This window comes from Physeter macrocephalus, chromosome 18, assembly GCF_002837175.3.
Source record: "Physeter macrocephalus isolate SW-GA chromosome 18, ASM283717v5, whole genome shotgun sequence".
Classification (NCBI taxonomy): Eukaryota; Metazoa; Chordata; class Mammalia; order Artiodactyla; family Physeteridae; genus Physeter; species Physeter macrocephalus.
Genome location: NC_041231.1, coordinates 79,666,509 through 79,677,932, shown reverse-complemented (window position 1 = coordinate 79,677,932; position 11,424 = coordinate 79,666,509). Strand labels below are relative to the sequence as shown.

At 43.1% G+C, this 11,424-nt stretch overlaps 1 protein-coding gene across 13 annotated transcripts in view; it reads left to right on the top strand.

The window, feature by feature from the left end:
• ADGRF5 (adhesion G protein-coupled receptor F5) overlaps positions 1–11,424 on the top strand; it is a 143,519-nt gene that overhangs the window by 85,216 nt on the left and 46,879 nt on the right. For all 13 annotated transcript variants that reach the window (XM_055079599.1, XM_055079600.1, XM_055079598.1 and 10 more), the window contains 4 exons: positions 1,140–1,361; positions 2,338–2,541; positions 7,900–8,070; positions 10,177–10,386. In XM_055079599.1, the coding sequence (XP_054935574.1) occupies positions 1,140–1,361; positions 2,338–2,541; positions 7,900–8,070; positions 10,177–10,386 (807 nt within the window). The remainder of the gene's footprint in view (positions 1–1,139; positions 1,362–2,337; positions 2,542–7,899; positions 8,071–10,176; positions 10,387–11,424) is intronic.

Sequence of the window (11,424 nt, the reverse complement as noted above, 5' to 3'; positions counted from 1 at the left end):
AAAAAAAAAAAAAAAAAAAAAAAAAAACACGCAAAAATAGCAAATACTGTGTTTTCATTTCTCTCTGTGAAATGGCTTAATACCAGGGTTCCCCAGAATTTTACTGTGAAAACAATAAGAATAGTTACTATTCCTCCAAATCACCTCCCGTCGTAGTGCTCACTGCTCCTATTTTCCAGACAAGGGAGCTGAGGCTCAGAGATGCTAAGCAAGTTCCCCAGGGCCACACAGCTATGCCTGGTACAGAACCAGGATTCAAATACAGACCTGTGTATCTAATAAGCTCCCACTCTTATGGGCCCATGGGTGTTAGGTCTTTAAAAACATTCTTATTTCCCAAGCATACTTTATTGTAAAAAATTAATTTATTTTCCCACTCTTAATTCATCAAAGACACAGGACAGAGCTTTCAGTCAGCATGAGGTATCAGTTATCAGTAAGAAGCAGTTGATACCTTTCAAATCAGTAGCAAAGAAACTTGATGTTTAGGTTAGCTGGGGTGGCTTTTTCATAAGCAAATGTGTAATTTTCTACCAGACTATTTAAAATTTTTTTTGCATTTTTATTTTATAAATTTTATTGAAGTATAGTTGATTTACAATGTTGTGTTAATTTCTGCTGTACAGCAAAGTGGTTCAGTTATACATATATATTACACATTCTTTTTCATATTCTTTTCCATTATGGTTTATCACAGGATATTGAATATAGTTCCCCGTGCTATACAGTAAGACCTTGATGTTTATCCATCCTGTATATAATAGTTTGCATTAGCTAATCCCAAACTCCCAGTCCATCCCTCCCCTACCCCCCTCCCCCTTGGCAACCACAAGTCTGTTCTCTATGTCTGTGACAGATTATTTGAAATATTGAAAATAGCTTTGGGATCCCCATTAGTACCACTGAGGGCTGTTAAGTGTGCAAAGATCCCAAACTGGGAACCATGTCCCTAGTAGCTGGCAGACTGTCACTCTGGGGCCTCAGATCCCAGCTGCCCAGGCGTGGAGTGAGGAAGATGCGATGCCTCATTCATCACCGTGGAGACCTCTTGAAAACCCCAGTGGTGGTGGCATTCAGGGAGTAGCATTAATTCCATTTATTTGCTTTGGAACCCTAATATCTTCTGTTTGGGTTTCCAGATGAAACGAAGTTCTCCATCACCCCAGAAATCATCCTTGAAGGGGATACAGTAACTCTGATGTGTGAGAACGAAGTTTTGTCCTCCAACGTATCCTGGCAGCACGTGGAAACAGGCTTCGACATCCAGAACAGCAGCAGATTCTCCATCTACACCTACGTGCTCAACAACATGACCTCCGTGTCTCGCCTCACCATTTACAACATCACTCAGGATGACGCGGGTGGGTTGCCATCCTGTAACCAGGGCGAGGAAAGGAATGAAGGGCTGAGAAAGAATCGAACCGTGGTGGTGTGTGTAGATAGCCTTTTCCTCTTCAAAAAGAAGTCACCAAGCTCACCTTTGCAAAACTGAAAATTAATCCCATGATGAATGAGCCAAGCAAATTTAGCCTTGGGAGACAAATATAATTTGCCACATTTACTGAAGCTTATGAGTTGGAACCTAAGACAAAAAGTAGACTCCTCTTTTTAACATTTAAACAAAATTTAGAAGAGCCTTGTGGAGGTAGAATTGACGTATAATAAGTTGTACATATGTGAAGTGTATAATTTAATAAGTTTTGACATGCGTGTACACCCGTACAACTATCACCACAATCAAGGTAGTGAACATATGGGTCCCTGCTCTCCCCCTCCGCATTTTCTTGTCCTCTGTTTTAATCCCTCCCTCTTGTCCCTCCCCAGCAACCACAGAAGCATAAGTTTTATACCTGACATTCTAGAATTTAATAGCCCCATCGTAACCATGATGTCAACAGGAGCATCTCTTTTTCTCTGAATGAGAAACTGGGCTGCAGACACATGGGTTCTATCATATGTTTTTTGACTCTGACCTGCCTCAGAGTTAAACAGGATGCCAAAATTATCCATGATCTCCTAATTCTCCAAGGTTTTCCCATTTTCCCTTTCTACCTCTGAAGCATCCCCACACTTTTCTTCTTACTAGCGAGGACTCAGATTTCTGCTCTTTCCTGAGAACAGCTCTCTACTCTTTTACCTTATGGCATCAGAAATACCCGCCTTGGCCTTCTGCACTTCCTGAATGTTCCTTCAGGGTTGTTTAGACCAAGTCTCAGATGCTTTCGAAAGTGATGTTTCATGAAGTGCCATCATGACACATGAGATGAGGCTATCATTCTTCTAAGGAAATAGACATATGTAATAGTAATAATAAATGCCTTTGTGTATTCGATACAGGTGAATATATTTGCAGACTGACATTAGATATTTTTGAATATGGGTCCAGAAAAAAAATAGATGTTACAGCCATCCGGATTTTGGCAAATGAAGACATGAAGGTGATGTGTGACAACAGTCCTGTGTCTTTGAGCTGCTGCAGTGAGATGACGGTGAATTGGAGTCAAGTTGAATGGAAGCAAGAGGGAACTATAAGGATTCCAGGTGAGAGAGTTAGAAGCCCTTTTGCAAACAGGTTTTTGCCTCTTGGCCAAGTAAAAATGGGAGATGCGGTCGGTGAAAGAGCAAATGTCAGGTGGCTGGGTTTTTTTCCAGACTGAAAAAGTATGAGGTTTGATGCCAGCTCCAGCTTAGCCATTCTAAAACAAAATTCCCAAAATATATACACACAAGTTTCATGCTTGGCTTGTAGACAAGATTCTGGCAGAGAAGACCCAAGAGGGAGTGACAGGATGATGTAGGTCCATGGTGTCTTGCCTGGAGACAAGACAAGCTTGTCCCCACTGCCCTCTCCTTTCCCTCTTCAGCAAAGAGCCAAGGATGAGGTCGTTGACTTTGCTTTGGGGTCTGACTCTGAGAGTCTCATTCCTGTGTCTCTCCCCTTGGTGTCTGTCCTTCCCACTTCTCTGCCTTTGTAACCACGTCTCTTTCTGTATTATCTGACTCCATGCCTCTGGTTTTATATCTTTCTCTGTCAACCTGTGTGTCTCTCCACCAATGTCAATTTCCGATCCTGTTTGCAGATCTGAGATATCACTGGAAATTCCCTACCTTCCAGTTTATACTGGTGAATGATAAGAAGAAGAAGAAATTAAAATAGCATTGGTGATTCTGTTTTGTATACTAGTTTATGATCAACCAATTTTTAAAAGATATGTTATCACTTTTAATCCCATTTAAACTTGACCACAAGTTTGAAGCTGGCATTTTTTTTGCCTCCCATTTTCAAATAAGGAAATTGAGGTTCAAATGAAATGACTTATCCAAGGTTGTCATAATTAGCAAAAGAAAAGAATTGGGACTCACCTTGTTTCACAGCCTTTGCCTTGGTCAAACTATATCACACATGCCTGGTGAGCCAACCCTAGAGTGAGTTGGTCTGGCAGAATTTGTATTGAAACAGAAGGCTGTTTTCTGCCTAGAAACCTCACATAACAAGATCCAATCTTTCCCTTAAGAAATGACAGTATTATTTGCTCACCTTTTTTTTTCTTTTTGCGGTACACGGGCCTCTCACTGTTGCGGCCTCTCCCGTTGCGGAGCACAGGCTCCGGACGCGCAGTCTCAGCGGCCATGGCTCACGGGCCCAGCTGCTCCGCGGCATGTGGGATCCTCCCAGACCGGGGCACAAACCCGTGTCCCCTGCATCGGCAGGCGGACTCTCAACCACTGCGCCACCAGGGAAGCCCTGCTCCCCTTTTTTAGTAAAAAATCCTTAAAGGAAAATGTGGCTTTACCCATGGAATACATCAGTGTGGTGGAGCTTTTATTTTACAAAGCCGTTGCTATCAGACATTATTAAATCATAAATAAAATAAGGGTCAATTTAGATGTGATATTTTCTGAGCACATCTAGTTTGGAAAGCACATTTGTTTTCTACCTTAAAGTGCTCCAGAGAATAGGAAAAGCATCTGGTAACTGTTGAACATGTTGACATATGGTCCATTTAGTCACTTCCCTAATTTTTAAGGAAGAGGAGGAGTAGGCATCCTGGAGGAACTGCCAGATGGGAGAAGGACCTTGCACAGTTCCCGGAGTACTGACTTAGATGCTGTGAGAGGTGAAAAGCCTCGCCATCTGGCAAAAGAACCAGGAAGTCTGCTGTGCAGATGCTCAGGAACCTCGCTGTGGCCACCGCTGCTACAGACATTCGTAATGCCCAGGGTGGGCTGAACCGACCGCAGAACAGTGGATTTCCTGCCAGAGGGCTGGCCGCCGGGGGCCGGCAGGGTTGTTTCTCTGATGAATTTAGCCCCTGCTTTCAACACCCTGCCCTCCTTCCGCCTCCCTTGCCGTCCCCTCTCTGCGGCAGTCTTTCTCCAAATTCCACCAGTTCCTTTATCACCCGTTTTTCCAGCTCAGCTGAAAGCAGTCTAGCTAGATAATTCACCCCAAAGCATCTAGAAGTGAATGTATTACATCTTCTCAGAAACGGCTGCACTGGCTTTTCAAAGCACTTCTGGCAAAGGATAGACAGAAAGGAAGTAATCTGCAGTGACAGAATTTCTAGCTTTAAGAAGGAGGTCTTTTTCGAATAGGGAGGGCTTTCTGAGGCTATTTCAAACCATGGGGCGTGGGCTGATGATATAAATGGTAATGGTAACAGAAGTAATAGTATTAATAGTACTACTAGTAGTAATAACAGAGGTACTAATAGTCATTAGTGCAGCTTCTAGTTCGCCTGTACTTAGCACTAGCTTTTCCTGTATGGGAAGGTACTGACCACTTGGGGAAATTTAAAGGCAACAGCGTTTGTATTCTCACCGTAGCTCTTGTTATGTGATGATGAAAAAATAACAGTCTAATTCCCTCTTTGACAGAACAGTTACCAGACGAGTTCAACTTCTTCTTTGCCCTGCCTACCATGCTCCCTGGGCCCATGGTCACGCAGAGTATTCATAAGAGATTTGAGTCTTTACAAGAGGGTGTAAAGTCAGCTCTCTTGGCTGACTGTCAGGGTGTAGATGACAACATGGAACAGCTCCCCGAGTGACTCATGGTGGGGAGACGGGCTCAAACGCCACGGTCTCCCGTCTTGTGTCTTTTCTTCCCAATGACCCCACTGACATTTTAAATTGTGTGTTATTATTTATGCTTCTGTGCCATCTGAAATGTTATGTTTGTAGCCCAGTAGGGCCTAAGTAAGAGATAAGTGAGACTTTGTTTTTCTTTATTGAGTAGAAATCGGTCTTGTGGCCTTGAAGTCACATTATAAAGGCCGCTAGAAACAGGCCTGCCTCGGGGGCTGAGGCGAGACCTAGAGAAGCAGCTAGAAGTGGCAAACAGCCCTGTCACAGGCGGCCTCCTCCAGCCCGGCTGCTCCTCGGGGTGCCCACATTTGGTTTTTGAAAAAGACCAGCTGTCAAGGTTCCACCTGAGAGCTACTCATTCACAGTCTCCACATTTGGGCTCCAGGCAATTTAATTTTCTTCAGTTTCACAGGAGATGTTATTGTGAGAACCACGGATTTCATCCCATCCCTCATTTTACACATGAGGAGACTGAGGCTTTCTGTGAGCTGCCCACCATCACCCCGAGAGCACCAAGGGTTCCCCTTCTCACCCACTACTCTCTCTCCTCCCCGTCCGCGCCTCCCTCTGTGTTCCTAATGGTGCCATAGACAAATCTGATTTTTTTTTTTTTTTTTTTTTGTGGTACGCTGGCCTCTCACTGTTGTGGCCTCTCCCGTTGCGGAGCACAGGCTCCGGACGTGCAGGCTCAGCGGCCATGGCTCACGGGCCCAGCCGCTCCCCGGCATGTGGGATCTTCCTGGACCGGGACACGAACCCACGTCCCCTGAATCGTCAGGCGGACTCTCAACCACTGCGCCACCAGGGAAGCCCAACAGATCTGATTTTAAATAGTGATTTCTCTACTTGTAGGAATGCACACAAAATTGGGCTTAGAAAAGGAAAAAGAAAAAAAAAGAACTTGAGCCCAGTCTTCTACTCTAGAAAAATTAGCCTTACAACCCGTGCTTTCCAGTAAGACAGAATCTGGTCCTGAAGAGCTGTCATTCCAGCTCTGCCCTCTTCCTGCTGCAGAGCAAGTTGGGTCATCTTGACTCTGAGAAATTCATCTTTTTTTCTTTTTTTTTGGCTGCGCCGCGCAGCTTGCGGAATCTTAGTTCCCTGACCAGGGATTGAACCTGGGCAGCGGCAGTGAGAGCACTGAATCCTAATCACTAGGTCGCCAGGGAAGTCCCAGACCTTCATCTTTTAAATAGTGACAACGGTACCCACTTTGCGAGACTTTTGAGAGGAGAAAAAAAAGAGAAGATAAATGTCAACATTTAAAACAGAGTTGCACACTTTGCATCTGCCACAATAGCTGCTTTCTGGTAAGGATGAAAGCTTTGCAAACCATGCCTTTACGTATCCTCAGTGTCGTGGGAAATTTTCACTGGATATTATTTAACCTTGAGCAGCATACTTGTAACTGCCTACCAGCTCTACTCCAGAAAACAGAGCGCGAACTTATAGGCTGCATTCAGCAACTTCCATTGTTCTGCAGTCAAGGGAGAGGAACGATAAAGGATGGAGTGAGGTCCTGGAGCAATTAGAGAAAGTAGGATTTCCAAAAATAAGTAGAGAGGTGAGCCTTGGAGATGAAAGGGACATTTGTACCTATGAACTAGGAGGTAATTTACTCAAGGTGGGAAATCAGTTTGGTATTCTGAACAACCATTTTGGGGACTGGGGAGAAAAACTGGTGACTTATCAATCAAAATATTTTAGGGCTTCCCTGGTGGTGCAGTGGTTGAGAGTCCGCCTGCCAATGCAGGGGACACGGGTTCGTGCCCCGGTACGGGAAGATCCCACATGCCACGGAACGGCTGGGCCCGTGAGCCATGGCCGCTGAGCCTGCATGTCCGGAGCCTGTGCTCCGCAACGGGAGAGGCCACAACAGTGAGAGGCCCGCGTACTGCAAAAAAAAAAAAAAAAAAAAAAAATTTTAAATATCATTGATCATCCAGCCAAGGCTGGATGGAATTCATCAGAAGGGTTTTTTTTTTCTTCAAGTTTTGGAAGATTGCCAGTGTTTGAAGAATGCCTGGCAGAAGTACATGGCAGAAGGCAGGGTTGGAGGAGAGAGAGTGAAGGAACAGGAGTAGAAAAAATGGCCAAGAGGCTGTTATAGAGCCACAGGCAGGATGGCTTGGAGGGCACAACATCTTGTGAATGGAAAGGAAGTTAGGGAAGAGCAGCTATTCTGAAGGGTGAATTGCTGTTACCCTGAGAAAGCATGATGTTGAAGCTTCCACTAAAACATATATACTAATAAGAAGGAAAAAGTTATGAAAACAGGTCTCAAATGAGACGACTTTCAGAGCTCCGTGTTCTGTTTCTTCCTCCTTTCAACAATAATAATATTCAAAATAATCTGACATTTTTTTCCTTCCAGTTGAAGTCATATCCAAACACATGGCTTCTTTTTTTATTTTTCACACTCCAACTACCATCACGAAGGGTCTTTGTTAGGGGTCAGCCCCAGCCAGACACTGTTCTAAGTGTTTACACAGTAACTCCTTTTACCTGACTACAATCCCAGGTCACAGCTGTTATTATTTATTCTCATTTTACATCTGGAGAAACTGAGGCACAGAGTGGTTTAGTGACTTTCCCAGTAACACCCTACTGGTCAGTAGTAAAGTTGGAATCTGCAGCCGGGCCACCTGGATCCTGTGGTGGCAGGGCTAACAATTATACCATCCTGCCTCTCCATTCAAAGAGAAGAGATTGAATGAAATAAGAATTCTTTTTCACTGATTTGGCTTGTTTGCTACCAAATCAGACAGTCAGCCAACTGTTACAGTAAAAGAACCTCTTATGTTGTTGCAGGAAGCCCTGAAACAGACACAGACCTTGGCTGCAGCAGATACACCCTCATGGCCGATGGCACTCAGTGTCCGAGCAGATTATCTGGAACGACAGTGATCTACACGTGTGAGTTCATCAGCGCCCACGGAGCCAGAGGCAGTAAAGACATAAAAGTGACATTCATCTCTGTGGGTAAGGACTCTTTCACTAGAATGTTTTGTCTTGCACTTCAGACTAAGGGCTGCCAATCAACTGGGAATATCCATGAGCAGTAAAGCAGGGCCTTCCATGGTAGTGAGAGTGTGACTGGGGTCAACCACATAATGGGATTTCCATCTCTGCCATTTAAATTCTTACAAAGTCTTTAAAAGCAGGAAGGGTAGGGGTAAGAAACAGCGGTTGCAGGGAAGGAACAGCCTGCATTGTACTAGAAAGACAGAAAGTGGATGGGAAGTAGGGTTTCACACTCAGATTAGTCACTGAATGAGGATAACACCGCTAATTTCCCACTTTTTCCTCCCATAATCCCATTCTCCCTTCCTTGAATTCCAATAGCCTGGCTCACTCCCCACCATCCTTCACCCCTCTTTCTCTCCCATTTCATCTTTTCCAGAGAGAATGCTGCAGGAAGATTTAAGAGTCTGGTATTTTGTGATTATTTTACAGTTGTAACAAGTGGGTTTTTTAAAATATTTTAAGTAATTCTAGGCCTCTTAAAAGTATCATTTCTTCTGTTCATATCATAAAGCATTATAACTTCATCCCTATCTGCCAAAGTGGGGCAGACAAACGTGTTTTTCTACCCACCCATCATACAAAAACAAACTATTATATTTAGATAAATCCTCAGTTTCCCCTTCTGAACAATTTGGAGAAAGGACTGAGATAAACATACTTGTTACTCTTGTTTCCATTTTCTACTATCGTGACTTAGCACTTTTACAAAGATCAAGATTAGATTTATCTGAAACATCATTACTATAGAAAAGTTCAGGGTCTTTTGAGGTATTTGAGGTTTTCTAGAATGAGAGCAGCTATACTCTGCAAGTTTTAACTCAGAGAGTCGTGTTGATTCTGTGGGCTTTTGGCTGTCTCGGGGATATGCTTAGTCTTCGCTGAAAACCACTGGTCTGGTAGTTTGATTCTCATCTGAGAATCAAGAGAACCAGATTGAGGCTTCCATGCGCCTTTTCCTTTCCACCCTCAGAAACAACTCAGCCTTAGAAAACCATCTCAAGATCCTTATAGCCAGGGAGGGCAACATGAGGGGCATATGAATCCCTTCTCTGTTACTTTGGGGCTGCATCTGAACATTTGAATCCCAACTTCTGGAGGGTACTATGGAAAGCCCTGATTTCTTTTGTTTATGACTAAGAATAAGATTTCACTCTGATTGGAAAAGCTGGCCAGCATCTGTGGGCTCAAGGTATGACATTGTTCACGTAGAGAAGACAGAGTGAGTGGCATTTTGAAATGACAGGTATACTCAAAGAGGAGTAGAAAGAGAACCAGAGGCAAAACCAGTGGAATGTTCATAGAAGCTTTTATATTTATAAGGGTCTTGTTAACAGTTTCAGTGACTAGTTCCTCATGAACTTACAAGGAAATTCTCAGAAATAGGAGTAAATAGGGGCTTAAATTAGGGTGCCTGTACTTCCCAGCCCAGGTATATTTATTTGGGCAGTAAACGCTGTGATCCCTGTACTTAACATGTAATTCCAAAACCACTCATCTGCTTAGAAAGCACTGGCTGGGTACTGGACCCAGTGCTAATGCTGGGGATGTGAAGACGCAGATGAGAGGGTCCTACTCTTAAGAGGCTCACATTTTTATGGAGAAGAGATACAGAAGAAAGAAATTAAAATACAGTATAGTATTTTTTGAAGTTATTTTAAAAGAGTAGAGAATGATGTGGTTATAAGAACTGAGCCATTGAGTCCCCCTTGAGGCGCCTGGAAAAGGTTGGAGGGGAGTTTGGGTTAAGTCAACACTGTAGTTTACAACCTTTTGCCCTGCTGATCATTAGGAGATAATTCCAGACACAAAGGGGAAGTGCGCGAGTTCCCAAGGCATGTGATGGAAATGGGTACAGTTCAGAGCACCACCGAGAACAGCCTAGAAACAAGTAAAGCTCCGGAGCAGCAAGGTACCAATCCCACATTGACCCAAGTAGAGTCAGGACAGCCCATGCTTTCTGTCTCTATGTGAAATTTCACTCAAGTGTTGATGTCACCAGAAAGACTAAACATTTTACTTGTTATTGGTTTTCTTTTGTCTGTTTTGTTTGCATTCTTTTAGCCAACCTAAAAATAACCCCGGACCCAATTTCTGTTTCTGAGGGACAAAGCTTTTCTATAAAGTGCATCAGTGATGTGAGTAACTATGATGAGGTGTACTGGAACACTTCTGCTGGAATTAAAATATACAAAAGGTTTTATACCACGAGGAGGTATTCTAATGGAGCAGAGTCGGTGCTGACAGTCAAGACCTCGACCAGGGAGTGGAACGGTGAGTGAAAGCCCAAATACTCTGGACCCTGATGCCTGGACCCCTGGAAACACACTGTAACCATTACCATCCATGGAGGGCCTGCCCTGGGCCATGCCTGTGCCAGCCACTCTATATGACATATGTACTCACACTAAATGCAACAGCCTTCTGGGGGAAGATGTCACTATTCACATTTTACAGATGTGCAAAGTGAGCCTAGGTTTCCACAACTTAAGCTGTAGAGCCAGGATTAGAACTAGTCTCTTTGATTCTAGAGTCTGTGCTTTGCCATTAAGTTAAGAGGATTCTTTTTTCAATTGAAGCATAGTTAATTTACAATGTTGTGTTAGTTTCAAGTGTACAGCAAAGTGATTCAGTTTTACACACACACACACACACACACACACACACACACACACATACTTTTTTAGATTCTTTTCCATTATACGTTATTACAAGATATTGAGTATAGCACCCTGTGCTATACAGTAGGTCCTTGCTGTTCATCTATTTTATATACAATAAGTCCCCTACATATGACCGAGTTCCATTCCGAGAGTGCGTTCGTAAGTCCAATTTGTTCATAAGTCCAACAAAGTTAAGCCTAGGTACCCAACTAACACAATCAGTTATATAGTACTGTACTGTAATAGGTTTATAATACTTTTCACACAAAAAATACATAAAAAACACAAAAAATAAAGAAAACATTTTTAATCTTACAGTACAGTACCTTGAAAAGTACAGTAGTACAGTACAACAGCTGGCATACAGGGACAAGTTCGCATCTTTGAAAGTTCACAGCTTAAAGGTTCGTACGTAGGGGACTTACTGTATTAGTGATTTGTATATGTTAATTCCAAACTCTTAAGAGGATTGTTTTTTTAAAGTATTTTTACCAGACTCCTGTGTTTCACCCAACTGAGGTATAAAAATTCTGCCTAAAGATTTTATATGCCTGGTTCCAAAGGGGGAAAAAACACATTTTTGTTTTCTACTTATCCCTAGACATTGTTTAGGTTGGGAGGAAATGCAAATTTTTGAAAGAAAAGGGAA